We start from the raw sequence: 16,540 nt of genomic DNA on the forward strand, positions 1-16,540 counted from the left end.
TCTTAAAATAGCTAGGTGGGACAACCACATCTCAGTCATAGCAAGTACGTTTTTCCTCAATAAGATAGCTATCGGGAAAGTCAGCGCTAGTAAAAGGGGGAAAGTGTCAAGTGCGAGCACACAAATTACTCTTTGAAGAGGTAGAGTTTCAGATGTTTTCAGAAGATGGGCAGGGACTCTGCTGTCCAAATTCAGCGGGAAGCTGATTCCACCATTGGGGTGCCAGGACAGAGAAGGGCTTTGACTGGGCTGGGCGGGGGCTGCCCTCCCGTAGGGTTGACCAGAGGTGGGAGAACTAAGTTCTCAGGTTGGGATGTAGGGTTTGATCGTAGCCTGAACGTAGGGAGGGGCAGTACCTCTTGCTTCTCCATAGGCAAGTATCATGGTCTTGTAGTGAATGCGAGCTTCAACTGGAAGCCAGTGGAGTAGCAGGGTGACATGGGAGAACTTGGGAAGGTTGAACACTAGGCGAGCTGCAGTGTTCTGGATAAGTTACAGGGGTTTGATGGCACAAGCGGGGAGCCCAGGCAACAGCGTGTTGCAGTGGTCCAGATGGGAGATGACAAATGCCCGGATTAGGAACTACGTCGCTTCCTGTGTGAGGTAGGGTCGTACTCTACGGATGTTGTAGAGCATGAACCTGCACAAGCGAGTCAATGCTTTGATGTTTGCAGAGAATGACAGGGTGTTGTCCAGAGTTATGCCAAGGTTCACTGCTCTCTGGGAGGGGGACACCGTGGAGTTGTCAACCGCGATGGAGAGGTCTTGGAGCAATCAGGCCATCCCAGAGAGGAAGATAAGCTCCGTCTTGTTGATGCTGAGCTTGAGGTGGTGGGTCGACATATGTCAGGCACGCAGAGATGCGTGTCGCCATCTGGGTGTCAGAAGGTGGGAAGGAGAAAAGTAGTTGAGTGTCATCCACATATCAATGATAGGAGAGACCATGTGAGGATATGAGTCGAGTGACGGTGCATAGAGAGAAGAGGGCCAAGAACCGAGCCCAGAGGGACAACAGTAGTGAGTACGTAGTGCAGACACAGATCCGCTCCACGTCACCTGGTAGTAGCTGCCTGCCTGGTAGGATGCAATCCAAGATTGTTCAGAGCCTGAGACACCCAGCCCTGAGAGGACGATCTGATGGATGAGAACAAAGGACCTAGAGTCCGCTTTGGCAGTGCAGTGCCTCAGTGCCACAGACGAAATCAGTCTCGGGTGAGTGACAAGTCTTGAAGCCTGACTAGTTACGGTCAAGAAGATCATTGAGAGAGAGATAGCGAGAGAGTTGGTCAGACAGCAAACTCAAGTGCTTTGGAAAGAAAAGAAAGAAGGGAATACCGTTATGTAGTTTGACGTCAGAGGGGTCGAGTGTTGGTTTCTTGAGGAGGGGAGCGACTCTGGAGTCAGAGGGGACGCAGCCAGTGATCAAGGATGAGTTGATGAGGGAAGTGAGAATGTTTCCAGAGATTGTCTGGAGAAGGGAGGAGGGGATTGGATCGAGCAGGCAGGTAGTTGGGCGGCCGGAACTCACGAGTAGCAGGATTTCATTTTCCCGTTGCGTGCCCCAATCATGTACACAACCCCTGGACTGGCAGCTGATTTAGTGTTGCACGGTATACCAAAACTTTGGTACTTTTTGGATACTAGAACATGAAAAACGGTTTGGTACTAAAATGTATTACTTTCAGTACTTCTGTCAAATGTGTGTCACGTTGTCTACTGATTGAGGATCTGTATCAGCGCAGCCGATGTCCCCTTATAGTGCGAGAGCACCGTGCCTGCTGCACTTACTCCTTGCATGTCCTGAGGAACAACTGCACTCAGTGGGAGTCTGGGCTGCGTCACCACTTATGCTGCACAGAAGTTAACACAATTGAATAATTCAACACGGCATGTGGAAATGTTGAAGCTTATTGTTCACTCCTATTCAAGATAATCTTTGCTCGAGCCTCGAACTGAGTGTGTGTGAATGACATCATGGGTCTTAAAGAGAGACCACGCACACTTTTATAAAAAGAGAGATTTCTTCTTCAATGCAAATATTGTTGATCAGTACAATAAGTCCCAAATGGAAGGGGAACAGATTGGTTTTCATCTCTAGCCCCATGAATTCAGCCAGAAAATGCTAAACTCAATGAATGCACACAATCCTATTGAATATTCATTCACCTGTATTGTAAATAGGTCTAGGCTACATCTTGATATATACAGTTTATCAATAGACTAGAGATTTAACATACAAAATAAATTATGACATTATGTTATGGTCGTTAAATCGTTTTTTTTACCAAAGTCAAATTGATTGGATAATTGTTTTATCAAAAAATTCAAATGTAATGATATTGAACTCAAAAGATCTGTCTGGATCAAGTGCCATTCTGTGACTTTGGCTAATATGCCTTCTTTTTCACTTTGGTATCGAGATGGTATCGAAGTAAAAAAAAAACTAAAAAAACAGACGATTGTATTGTGACAATACTAAGCTGATTCCACTCACCTTGGACAGTATACCCTTCTAACTCATCCCATGTGTTGTAGAGCATATACATGCCATCGCATTCTTCAACATTTTATTAGCAAGGCCTATAGCATGTGCCACTGCCACAGGGATGCTTCATACAACCTAACGTGATTTTGGGATTTACCTTGGTTGGCTGAAGTTGACTCAGTTTCGGTCGTGGTGGTTTACATTTTTCAAACTTTCAGCCCTCAAAATATAGCCTAAAGTCATGCACATTGATATTACACTGTATATCCTGTTCATGTGCTCTGTAGTATACCAGCCAACCAGGCGTGCTGTATATGGGTAAATAACTAGCTATCCCACTGTGTCAATTACAGAAACACCCTGGTGAATGTATCTGATCTTTGCTAAATAAACACGCCATGAGGCCATCTGAGCGTGAAAGTCGACTACAATTACTGAATACTTTGTTGCGACCTCAAACCACACAAACAAAACTTGGAGGCGGCTTTGGAAGAGGAAAAAAAAACAGCGAGAAAGAGGGTTGAAGAAGATGAATGCCCATGTAGTTTGCCTCAAACCACACCACACAACTTGGGGAGGAAAAATGAGAGAGCGGTGGATATGTACATTAGGCCTATGTAGTTTGTTGCAACCTCTACTCAAACCAAACTTGGGAACTAGGAAGAAAGGAGATGGGGTGAAGAAAGACGTAGACATGAGCCTAGTATTTTGTAGCAACCTCAAACCACACTTGGACAAACTTGGTAGAGTAGGAGGAGAGGAGTAAAGATGTAGACCTAGGCCCATGTATGTAGTTCAGACGCAAGTTTCTTATTTTAAATCCTTTGCATGTGTTGGAGAAATTGTCAGCTCTCTTACAAGCCTCAAGTCAGAGAGGTCAAAGATGAGAGGGCCACAGTGCTGTATGCCCTGTGAATGCCAGACCACCATACTAGACAGAGTGTCTGAAGGGAGGGGAACAGATTCTTATTTAATTAAACATAGTGCCATTGCGCATTGCCACACCAGCAGCAGGAAGTTGTAGAACAGGTGACAAGCCTCTCCCAGCCTTCAACATCAGTCTACATGGCTCACGCAGGAGATGATTGTGGACTACAGGAAAAAGAGGACCGAACATACTCCCCTTCTCATCGACAGGGCTGTAGTGGAGCAGTTTGAGAGCTTAAAGTTCCCTGGTGTCCACATCACCAAACTAACATGGTCCAAGCACACCAAGACTGTCGTGAAAAGGGCACGATAAAACCTATTCCCCCGCAGGAGACTGAAAAGATTTGGCATGGGTCCTAAGATCCTCAAAAGGTTGTACAGCTGCACCATCGAGAGCATCCTCCTGACTGGTTGAATCACTGCCTGGTATGGCAACTGCTCGGCCTTCGACCGCAAGTCACTACAGAGGGTAGTACGTATGGCCCAGTACATCACTTCGGCAAAGCTTCCTGTCATCCAGGACCTCTATATCAGGCGGTGTCAGAGGAAGGCCCTAAAAATTGTTAAAGACTCCAGCCACCCTAGTCATAGACTGTTCTTTCTGCTACCGCATGGCAAGGGGTACCGGAGAGCCAAGTCTAGGTCCAATAGGCTTCCTCACCGCTGCTACTCTCCGTTGTTTTCATCTATGCATAGTCACTTTAATAACTCTACCTACATATTACCTCAATTACCTCGACTAAGCGTGCCCCCGCACTTTGTACCGGTACCCCCCTGTATATAGTCTTGGGTCTCGCTATTGATATTTTACTGCCGCTCTTTAATTACTTGTTCATACATTTTTTTTACTGCATTGTTGGTTAGGGGCTCGTAAGTAAGCATTTCACTGTAAGGTCTACACCTGTTGTATTCGGCACATGTGACGAATAAAATTTGATTTGATCCCCACACACTATGTGAACAGCTGGCCCTCTCTCAGCCCTAGGAATCAGTGCCAAGAGGCCACACTTTGCCCAGATCAGACAGCCACCCGACCCCTGTCAGTGTCCACAACAAAAGGATCACATCATCATCACACTTAGCGTAGCCCAGATAACACCATGTGTGTGTTTCAAATAGCACCCTATTCCCTATATAGTGCACTACTTTTGGCCAGGGCCCATAGGGTAAAAGAAGCAGTGCTGAGAAAAAGTAGTACCTGGGCAAAAGTAGTGCACTAGGGTGCAATTTGGGAGACTCCTAATCTCAGTGTTAGTTGCCAAAGGATCAAACTTAAGCCCAGATATTCACTATCTACTATCAGAGGCTCAATCAATCACAGAACACACACACAAGTTAGGTAGAAATGGTCACCTTTGTGTGTGTGCGCGTCCAAAGCCAAAAGATATGATGAATGTAAGGAATCCTTCCAGTCCCAGACCACCCCAAGCCTTTAGACCAGGAGTGTCAAATATGGACCATGGAAAATAATGGACATGCATTGAAACAGTTTCTTGATTGTGCCCACCTTGCCAATAATCACCTACATTAAAGCTAGACAGTCAGGGAGTATCAAAGTTCCCTATCCATCATTTTTGGAATGATCTTTTGCAAATTTCAACGGCGAGAAAATATAACCAGTTTTCAGTGCGGCCCTCCGATCCTCATCGAAGAGAAATTGCGGCCACTTGGTCAAAATGAGCTTGACACCCTGGCTTTAGACTAACCACAATTCAATTTCCAGACAGCCATGATCACATTTTCCCTCAGTCAATCATCCCTTGTTGATATTAGCCTAGGTGATACTATTACCAGTCAGTTCACTCTTGGCTTTTCAATATGTGTATGCAATGTGGGAAATGCATATCAAATGGATGAAGCTGCTACAGGATACTTGCTGTTAAACTCAACGAAGATGAGTGGTGAGTGATATGCTGGAATCACATTCACAAAAAGATTGTTTATTATATTTACAAGATATTCAATTGACCGCTCTAACAATTGAAATATAAATGCCTGGAAGGCAGGACGGAGGAGGGACCATTGGTGGGGCCATTCTAGCCAATGAGAGGGCAGATACGCATGTGAACAACAGGCCATAGAGATAGGTAGAGGACTCATCTTTGTATATGTGCCATTATAGCATCTGTGACAGCATGGGCAGCAACATTTAGGCCATCTCCATTGTAAAGTACAGATGTGACAAATTGCCCGTTTAAACTGCAATTTTTAAACATTAAAATGAGAAAATGTCATAAAATTCCATGCGAATTCACAATGCCCTTTCAGATGGTTAAGCATTGCACATGTACTACTATTACTGTACAACAATTCCACCTTAAATGAGAAGGAAATGCAAACTTTCTAACTTCTCAAAGTATTGCCATAAAGGACTTTGCTGCTGACGCTTGCCTTTCTCTGCCATTTTCCCAACTGTTTAAGACGATGACGTAGTGGTGAAGAGCTTACTCCGAAATATAAACTCTCGACTCCAATCATTTATTCCTCGATTCCCCTGGTGTCATCTTCCATTTCTGATTTTTCAAGATTTGATTCCGCTAGGAATCAACTCCTAACTCCGTACTTCTGAGAATTATTGCATTACTCATCTCATATGTATATACTGTATTTTATACCATCTATTGCATCTTGCCTATGCCGCTCTGTCATTGCTCATCTATACATTTGTATGTAAACTCAGCAAAAAAAAGAAACATCCCTTTTTCAGGACCCTGTCTTTCAAAGATACTTTGTAAAAATCCAAATAACTTCACAGATCTTCATGTTAAAGGGTTTAAACACTTTCTTGTTCAATGAACCATTAACAATTAATGAACATGCACCTGTGGAAGGGTCGTTAAGACACTAACAGCTTACAGACGGTAGGCAATTAAGGTCAGGTATGACAACTTAGGACACCAAAGAGGCCTTTATACTGACACTGAAAAACACCAAAAGAAAGATGCCTAGGGTCCCTGCTCATCTGCGTGACTGTGCCTTAGGCATGCTGCAAGGAGACATGAGGACTGCAGATGTGGCCAGGGAAATAAATTGCGATGTCCGTACTGTGAGACGCCTAAGACAGCGCTACAGGGAGACAGGACGGACAGCTGATCGTCCTCGCAGTGGCAGACCACATGTAAAAACACCTACACAGGATCGGTACATCCGAACATCACCTGCGGGACAGGTACGGGATGGCAACATCAACTGGCCGAGTTACACCAGGAACGCACAATCCCTCCATCAGTGCTCAGACTGTCCGCAATAGGCTGAGAGAGGCTGGACTGAGGGCTTGTAGGCCTGTTGTAAGGCAGGTTCTCACCAGACATCACCGGCAACAACGTCACCTATGGGCACAGTTGCTGGACCAGACAGGACTGGCAAAAAGTGCTCTTCACTGACGAGTCACGGTTTTGTCTCACTAGGGGCGATGGTCGGATTCAAGTTTATTGTCGAAGGAATGAGCGTTACACCGAGGCCAGTGCTCTGAAGCGGGATCGATTTGGAGGTGGAGGGTCCGTCACGGTCTGGGGCGGTGCGTCACAGCATCATCGGACTGAGCTTGTTGTCATTGCAGGCAATCTGAACGCTGTGTGTTACAGGGAAGACATCATCCTTCCTCATGTGGTACCCTTCCTGCAGGCTCATCCTGACATTATCCTCCAGCATGGCATTGCCACACTGCTCGTTCTGTGCGTGATTTCCTGCAAGACAGGAATGTCAGTGTTCTGCCATGGCCAGCGAAGAGCCCGGATCTCAATCCCATTGATAACGTCTGGGACCTGTTGGATCGGAGGGTGAGGGCAATTCCCCCCAGAAATGTCCGGGAACTTGCAGGTGCCTTGGTGGAAGTGGGGTAACATCTCACAGCAAGAACTGGCAAATCTGGTGCAGCCCATGAGGAGGAGATGCACTGCAGTACTTAATGCAGCTGGTGGTCACACCAGATACTGACTTACTTTTGATTTTGACCCTCCCTTTGTTCAGGGACACATTATTCCATGTCTGTTAGTCACATGTCTGTGGAAATCGTACAGTTTATGTTTCAGTTATTGAATCTTATGTTCAAACAAATATTTCCACATGTTAAGTTTGCTGAAAATAAACGCAGTTGACAGTGAGAGGACGTTTTTTGTTGTTGCTGAGTATATATATATATATATATATATATATATATATATATATATATATATATATTCTTATCCCATTCCTTTAGTTAGATTTATGTGTATTAGGCAGTCGTGGAATTGTCAGATTACATGTTAGATATTGCTGCACTGTCAGAACTAGAAGCACAAGCATTTCGCTATACTCGCAATAACATCTGCTAACCAATTTGATTTGAGACGGGAGGGGCACAGCATAGTATAGGCAGGTAGGCCACCAGGCAGACTAAGTCAGAACCGTGCACTAGGCCAATGTATCTATTGCAATGGAATACTGTATCTTGCAATTTATTGTCTTGAAATGTCTCGCAACTTCAGTAAAGCCGGGCCCATCAACAATGAATAGGCTAGTATATTCTTCTCGCAACAGACCGAAGACATGAACACACACTTTCATCATTAGCGAAGACAAAGAGCAGAGGAGCAATCGTTAGTCCAAACAGTTTGCAACTAAAACAAGTTCTATTGGACAAATTCAGGTAGGTCCCTACCCCTTTCATTCCGTTTGCTTCCACCCCGAAAACATGTTGCAACAGAATTGGCTTTAGGAATACACCCCCAGGGAAGCCAGCACGAGGGAGAGAGAAGAGGGGGCTGGCAGAAAGAACCTGGGTGCGCAATGTCTTGGTAATCTAAATCTTGCACACCTCGCAAATTCACTAAAGTAGCCTAAAGTTTGCCTCTTCCTCTCTGGTTTTATTTACAATTACACAACTTTCCCCAGGCCTTTATAGCATAACGTCTAGGTAGGAAAATAATATGTTTTGTGATAACTGCACTATCATTTAATTTTGTGGACACACAAAAAAAAACAGTTAAGGATTTTTCTTAACTTTAAGGATCACAATCTTGTTTAAACGTTCACACCCCTATTTTAAAGTAGTCAATTTTCTTCTACATTCGCTGATTGCTCCAACTCTGGAATCCCCACACAGTTAAAAGTTTAAAATGGTGGATCCCTCAATGGCAATGCTCATGCTAAAACAGTTGTATCAATGATGAGTCCTCTAGCTATCTCTATGACAACAGACACAACTATGAAATAAAGCAATTTACCCCAAAACGACTTTAATGCCACGTGCGTCCACTTATATAAATCCATTCGTAACAACTTAACCATTAAGAAACTAATATTCTATCAAATAAGCTTCATGTAGCAAATTAGCAATTACATTTTTTGTTGACCATATTCGACAAGCTCATTGACCTTCATACATACATTTTCGTGGAGAGACTTTGGGCGGAGTAAAACCTCTCACATGAACATGCATAAATCCATCATCCAACAACAGCTGCGAGTTGGACAGGTCGGGGGAGAAAGATTTCCCGTGAGCATTATGACAAACGTATTTGTTGCCACTACAAACATTTTTTTTTTTATTCCGTCTTGCATGGAAAAAGGAAACTGGTGAGAATGCTTCCCGTCTGTTCTTATCTAGTAGAAAAGCATATTTATTTGTCAGTCACCGTGTTAATGCAAATCCACTGATCAGCCCATTTTATAATCAATATCTGGGCAAAGGATTTGTTGTAAAAGGTTTACGTTTGTAGCCATGTAGGCTATGCATGTCCCGTATGTTTCAGGAACTTAGCTACAGAGCCAAGCCCAGATCTAGATATGGCCAGGAGGATTTCAGAGTTAACTGTGACTAGCAACGTAGAGCCTTGAGCTATGGGTGTGGGTTGAAATCCACTCATGGTAATCCGAATTAGCCTGGGGGCATTTCTGAAAACAACACGTCTGTGTTGACTGGCTTCCTTTGCTAACAATCTATGTGGCGGTCACACGATTCTCATTAAAATCGCTCACAAATAAAATAAAAAATGGACCACGTGTTCTGCAAGCCACCCTACACGAACCTCCATTACGGGAAATCGATTTGTTGAGGGGGGAGAGAGAGACTAGCTACAAAGGCGTAGCGAACTGCCTCTTCGTAAAACACGCCGAGTACAGACGCAAGAAATATCTCGCCCCGGAAAAAGACGTAAACTGTTACGTTACATAGCGACTGTTGTGCAATGCTTGCCATCAAAAGCGCTGCCACGAGTAGTAACATTGTTAGTTGAAGTAATTTACTATTATGACCTACCCGAACCGAAGACTCCGTTGCTGTTCTGCTCAAGCAAGCAGCATTAAAACAAAAAAAACAAAGGGCGGCTGCCGCGTGTGCACGTTTCTCCCGCTCGCCCGGTAAACACACCAAGCAACCCCGGTTGGTATAAACTTTACAATGACGAGTCCGATAATGTCTGGAACGTCTTTAACTCCGGAAGCAAATGTCACTTGACTAGCATTTCCTTAGCTAAGCGGTAAACACGTTTCGGTGAACTACTGTGTAACGTTAGCGAGCTTCTACTCAAAACATGTCGATATTTGTGGCGCGTTGGACGCAACAAATTTATTTGCAATTCATTCCAACAACAACAAAAAATGTTGACGAATACATGTCGGTTATGAGTCTTAAAAGAAAAACAAGGCGTTTGTTACTTACTTTGTGTCTTCCGAGCTCATCAACCGGCTTTCTACCGTCCTATCCGGAAGAAAATCCAGACCGCTGTACGCCGAAGTCATTTTAAAACGAGCTACAGTACAACCCTCCACGCCGTAGTCTTTCAACAATGAAAGTAATGGCTTCGAGATTCAACTGCTGCGCGACCACAAAACGGAGGGGGGGGGGCTTCTACTCCAAGCAGCAGAATGCTAATACTAAGTCATATCAGAAGCGATTGACATTCGTCTTCTGCATCCCTCAGCTCATTTCTCCTCCAATTCCTAATTGAAGAATAAACTACAGGCGAGCTGTCAACTGCAGGGAGAGGGAGGGAGTGGCTACTTCCATTCCCTGTCAACATTTTTTGGGGGACTAGGCCGGGCTTCCAGTTATTTTGTTTGCACGTCCATAGAATCCATACTTTATTTGATTAATTATTGTCAGTCTATTTGAAGTAGGCACCAGTTTACACAAGTGTATTGGTACTCTAACCACCCATGGCTCAATCTGACCTGAACGATATGCTTGTGAAATATGGCAGGTATTGATCGAAGGAAAAGGACATCCCAATAATCCCCTGGCAAGACTACTACAGAACCAAGACAGATAAAAACAGAAAGAGATGGATGTTTATATGTAACAAAAAAAGCTGTGAAAACAACAAAAAAACTATTTTTGTATGCCGAAGAGGGTGGGCGGGTTAACAAAAAAAGGGGGAAAGAGATGGACATTTTGTGAGAGGTAAGAGATTATCAGAGAAAGGAAAATGATATAGCAAGCTTTACCCAACCCCATTTCTTGAACCTTGACTACAGACCCAATAGGCCAATACCGTTTGCGAGAGAGGTAAGAGATTACCAGAGAAAGGAAAATTATAGGCTATGGCAACCCCATTCCACGAGTCCTTAGCTCAAGCACTTGGCTATTATTGAACCAGTCAAGTAGAAATAGGAAATCCCCTTTCTATAATACTCTCCAATAATTCAAATGAAATGCTAAAAATGTTTGGTTAAGGTACTCAAATCCGAGTCCCACCCTATTAGTATCTGGGCCAGTATTCAAAAAGCTTGTCAGAGTAGGAGTGCTGATCTAGGATCAGGTCGCCCCTGTCCATATAGTGATATACATTTTTATCTAAAAGACAAAAGGACCCAATATCAGCGCTACTACACCGAGACGCTGTGTGAATATTGGCCAAGAAGAAAAGATCATTCAAATGCGTTTTTTTCCCAGTCATCCTGAGTTTTTGGGATGTGTCCCAAATGGCACCCTATTCCCTATGTATTGCACTTCTTTTGGCCAGAGTCCAGCTTGCCATTTGGGACATAACCCTTGCTTCTATAAGGGTCACAGGTCATGTTCCCCTTTTGTGGTATTGCTGTTGTTTTCTTGGGGAGGGGGAGCCCGTTTTTCTTTGTTGAACTCAACTTGCTGGGCGAGGTTTCCCTATACAAACCCCCATCGAGGGGGGACAGATCACAATTGTCAAGTACTGTTTGTACCACAGCAGAGCAGAGCAGGCACCAAATGGAAGAAAACAGACTGAAACAGAGAGGGAAGGACTAGCTGAATTGTTTAATAAGAAACGCTTGTTTTCGCTTTCTGTTGCAAAACATTTTGCTACATTGTGCCCTAATGAATTCAACCCATAGCAGAGAGGGGCTGGCTGCCTAATTAACTGGACTGGAATTGTTCATTCTAGCACTCGCAGCAGCTGCACATTCACAACCCCCCAAAATATTATTGGGAGTGTCTCACCAAGTTTCAAATTTCAAGTTTTATTAGTCATATGGGATACGCATGGTATACATCGTCCAACAAAATTCCTACTTGCAGATTCCTTCTGCAGACTCACTGATAATAAATATCCTATTTGTGAAATCCTGGTTAATCCTTGTATCCAAAGCAATTTTCAAGGCAGACTACAGTGCAGATTGTGTTGATTTTAGCGTTTCAAAGTGTTATGCGCTATGCATAGCCTGCATGCATACAATATGACTGACCTATTTTACTATGTAGGCTACATTCAGACAGGCACATACAGTCTATTATGAACGCCCATTAGGATTTAGGGGCTGGGGCTGCTATATAAAGCATCTATCAAAGCATCTCTTGGTTCAGATATTATGTTGGAATGTTATGCATTTGGACTCTAATCTTATATTACTATCTCACACAGCATCAAAGTATGTGTGAGCTTTTGACTAGGCTATAATTGTGTTTAATAATTTTAGATCTCTGAAAATCTCTCTAAGAAGATACATTGCAAGAGGGACATGACAGCCCCCTTGTCTGGCCATTTTAATTGACAGCCCCCTTGTCGTGTGGGGGTTATTAGTCTTGTGGAACCAGACAAGTAAGTCTCTGAATATTACACATAGTCTGGCATATGAGATTAGTTGGGTAGCCTACAGTACATTACAGTTCCCCATTGTACACTAAATGACCCATCTATGGAAGAAAGTATAAAACATATTGTGCTGGAATATAAAAATAAAAAATACTATTTTATTGTTGCAATGGAAGCATGTTGCTTGGAATGGATTGTATAGTTATTGTTTGCCGCCTCTTGACGTTATCCTCACATGTTTAATCTCTCAGATTATTACTATCGTAATCCTATGGTAATCTCTACACGTACCATGCCGCCTTTGTTTACATCTTTCTGTTCTGTGGTATTCTTTTGCAACGTGGGACTATCTGGACGATCCATGCCCCCTACAAATCAATTCATCTAGCATTTGATTTGCACCCCTTCTTAACCAATGGTGGAGCGGGTCAAGTAAAAATAGGCCAACTGTACAGAGCAACCCAAATGGGTTACATCACCTATGTTTGTATATATCGCCATGCCTGCCTATCTGCCTGGCTGACATCATTTCTCTCAGCTCTGAAAGCATTTGCAGAATGGCGACCAACTGAAGCTGGTGCTCTCAAAATGGAGAAGGAGTGGGAGAAGATCTGTGTATGACTCAATGTTCTAATCTGAAAATAAATGCAGATTTTTTTATAGCTCGGCTGGCAGTTATGTTGGTTAACACTAACCTTATCAGATTAGTTTGAGTTAGGTTTTTGGTGCTGGTAATACTGGTTTATGCAAATGTCTTATTGGATGATGTAAATGTTTCTGTGCCCTGCAGTAGATTTGCAGTTTATATTGGTTTTGTATGAAGGTGTTAGGGCAAGGCCTGGATGGATGGACTTGTTCGCACCACTGTCCTGTTCAGTGGCCTCTCTTTCATACAGTGGTAGATCCCTGTCCCTGCGTCACTGACCGACAGACTGACTGAGACCCATTTCTTCATTGTTTAATTGTGAGTGAAAGTCACGCCTATTTTTCATTTATTTCTTCAACTTCTTTTAATTTCAGGGAGACGCAACTTTCCCGATCCCTGTGGACCAATATATCAGTATTGTGTGTTCACAACACATTGGTTTTGAGTCAAATAATATAACAAGGTAAATGTATTTTCACATTTGATTTGATGATAACTTCAATCAACAGGATCAATAGGTGAGTTTGTGAAGAGGACTGAAGGGGGTGGATTTTCCCCCAAATCACAAGATAGCGTGTCTCTTTTCCTTTCAGTGAAATACATACACATCACAAATCTACCCTAACCCACCATGGCGTGAGAATGAATAGTTCAACTGAAAACAATGAATTGGTCCTATAACAATATCTATTATTCACCACCACAGGGACAAATAAGCATTATAAACACTGGCTAAAGCCCCAACCACAACAAAAGCCAGCCAGGCTCGAGCTGATTCATTCATTCTGAATGAGGGGCCAACCCAACATCCAAGGACAACGTACCTCAGAGATCCTAGGTCCTCATTCCTGACGGGGACACCGGCGGCGGAAGCAGAGGGGGGACAGCGCATGCTGTTGGCGTATAAGCTCTGCACCAGGGCTAGCTCCGATGAGTGTTCCAACATCGCACACGGTACTCTTCCAGAAAAATCCACCTTATGTGTGTTAAATGGACACTTGTCTTCTTCTCACTATTTCTCCCTCTCTCTATCTGGGTAGCTTTTTTTCTCTCTCTCTATTTCTCTCTCTCTCTGTTTTTCACTCCCGCCCCTCTCTTTCTCTCCTCAGATTTAGTGCAGTAGAGCGGCACACACCCCTTTTGCTGACTGACGTAGCTGAAGTAATCCTTTTTGACAGCTCATCATGGGCTAATGCATTGTGCAGCCCGTGGCAGCCCGGTTTCGCAGGCTGCAAAGCTGCGGCCACAGTAGTACTCTTCCTCTAATTGACACCCATATTAGGAAGAGTCCAGGAAATTGGACAAGGGTGATTTATTCCTACTGTCACACTGGGCAGACTGGGATACATGGTGTAAATAAGGGGAAATGTCTGCAAAGTTTGCCAAGGGATCTCTGGATCTGCTTCTTTCTCAGGTCCTGGGGTTGAGTGGGTTGAGGTATGATCCCTGTTTCATGTTTTGCATGTATTTGAGTGCTTGGATACAGGGGAAATACAGGCCAAATGAAGGTCGAAACCAGGTGTTATTGTGACAAAGCAAATACTGTATATACAGGTTAAACCTCAGGTACTGCACTTGTGGCAGGAATCATTACATTTACATTTAAGTCATTTAGCAGACGCTCTTATCCAGAGCGACTTACAAATTGGTGCATTCACCTTAAGATATCCAGTGGAACAACCACTTTACAATAGTGCATCTAAATCATAGTGTGGTCCAACCAAAGTCTGTGTAAAGCAGGGGAATCAATCCAACAAGCAAAGCACCACACCCTTTTTATAACAGACACATGAATTTGTATGTAAAAACTGGATTCTGAAGTGTCAAACTTCAAATGTTGAAATTATAAAAATGTTCTAACAACTCCGTATACTAACTCTGCAGTTACATGCAGATCTTTTGGTCAAGATTTCATCCGTGAAAACACCAAATATTTAACACCAGGAAATATTTATTGGGGCACGGCTTTTATCCAAAACCCTTATCCAGTCCAGTCATACCATCACTTTCAGGAGGATGCGCATATGTCACATTCTTCACATTCCCTGGACTGACTGATGATAAACCAGAGGATGAGAAGAGGGAGAGGGGTACGGGGAGAGACAGAGGAGAGGGAGAGGGTGATAGAGACCTTGTGAGAGGGGGAGACAGAGCAAACCCTGTCTACCTCTGTACCCTCTCTCTCCAACTACAATATGCTGTCATTATTACACTGGTGCAGAGATGGATAGCATAGCTTGCTGTATGTTTAGTCAGTAAGAAAACATTCTGGTAAGCATGGTTATCTTTTAATAAAGGAAGGATTACGCTAGTCTCCTCTCAGATGGCATTTTGTTTGTATGTTGAGCCTGACGTGAACAGAAATCTCTCTGCAATACTTTGCTATATGAAATATAGCTCCAGTTTACGTTTCAAACGGCACCCTTATTCCCATATAGTGCACTACTTTTGATCAGAGCCCTATAGGTCCTGGTCAAAAGTAGTCCACTATAAATGGAATAGGGTGCCATTTGGGATATAACCGTGATCATATCCCATGGCAGTGTAGCATATTAGTTGTTTGACCATGTCAAATAGTGTGGTCCGTTGTCGTATCTGCTTGTAGTAGAGCCAACGGTTCTTCTAACGTGCGTCTATTGTCTTGTTTGGCATGACGACACACGGTAGAGACGTTGGCTATAGCACAAACAGATCTGGTAACTAGGCCAGTCAAATGCATTCTCAACTTCTTCACATAAGACACACATATACACACACACACACACGTGAATGGCAGGTACATACAGTTTTACATAGTGTTGTCACAGACCCTGGAGCCATTGGCCACCATCAACTGACAACAGGAACAAAAACATGAAGAGGCATACCCTTATGTCGTTTCAAATTACTGCCCTAATTTGCATAGCTTATACACCTACAATAGAGTTACCAAAATTAAAAGAAGTATGGCATGCAGTCAGATCATTTCCTGTTTATAACTTTATGTAGTTTAAAACTACTGCTTTAGTACAGTAATTTGCATGGCAACTCATCGTAGTCCATCCGGACTACACCACAGTGTTATCAAAGTGAAGAGTATGGCAGAAAGGAGTACAGTAGGCAGAGGAAATCAACTAGAAAATATTTGACTATGGCATGCAGCCAGATGATTTCCTGTTGATGCGTGTAGTTCCTCCTTTCATTCCAGGTACATAAAGAAACAACCTAGTGTTTCAGTCTTACAACTTTAAGCTGAGATTTGCTCCGTAATATCCTTCTCTGACTCTGAGAGCCCAGGAGAAAATAAATCTAGGTCTCCGACCCCCATAGGCGTTCTCTCTTGCTCTCTCTTTCTCGTTCTCTCTCTGACTTTAAGTAGGAAAGTCATTTGAAACAGGGTCGTGTATGCTGTGCAGTACACGCGGATGTGTGTGTGTGCTGCATGTGGGCTGGGTGGGAATCATAGGGGATAAGACTGACATTGTGAAGGGGATCCTCTATTCCTCTGGTCTG

At 43.5% G+C, this 16,540-nt stretch overlaps 1 protein-coding gene and 1 long non-coding RNA gene across 11 annotated transcripts in view; one reads left to right on the forward strand and one right to left on the reverse strand.

Moving 5' to 3' along the window:
- The window catches only part of LOC106573061 (CUGBP Elav-like family member 2), a 72,112-nt gene extending 58,032 nt beyond the window's left edge, over positions 1-14,080 (reverse strand). For 7 of the 10 annotated variants that reach the window (XM_045696867.2, XM_045696865.2, XM_045696862.2 and 4 more), the window contains exon 1: positions 13,873-14,080. In XM_045696867.2, the coding sequence (XP_045552823.1) occupies positions 13,873-13,994 (122 nt within the window). In that variant the 5' untranslated portion in view covers positions 13,995-14,080. Of the gene's footprint in view, positions 1-8,779; positions 8,913-9,650; positions 9,832-10,052; positions 10,347-13,872 lie in introns of those variants that run through there. The other 3 variants (XM_045696868.2, XM_045696870.2, XM_045696871.2) reach the window with 3 other exon arrangements.
- On the forward strand, positions 8,836-15,359 carry LOC106573062 (uncharacterized). The gene is made up of 4 exons (XR_001321251.3): positions 8,836-8,968; positions 13,423-13,566; positions 13,755-14,002; positions 14,158-15,359. It is a non-coding gene; the product is annotated as an uncharacterized LOC106573062 (long non-coding RNA).
- Positions 15,360-16,540: the final 1,181 nt, after the last annotated feature.

The sequence above is a fragment of the Salmo salar genome, chromosome 16 (genome assembly GCF_965601325.2).
Source record: "Salmo salar chromosome 16, fSalSal1, whole genome shotgun sequence".
NCBI lineage: Eukaryota > Metazoa > Chordata > Actinopteri > Salmoniformes > Salmonidae > Salmo > Salmo salar.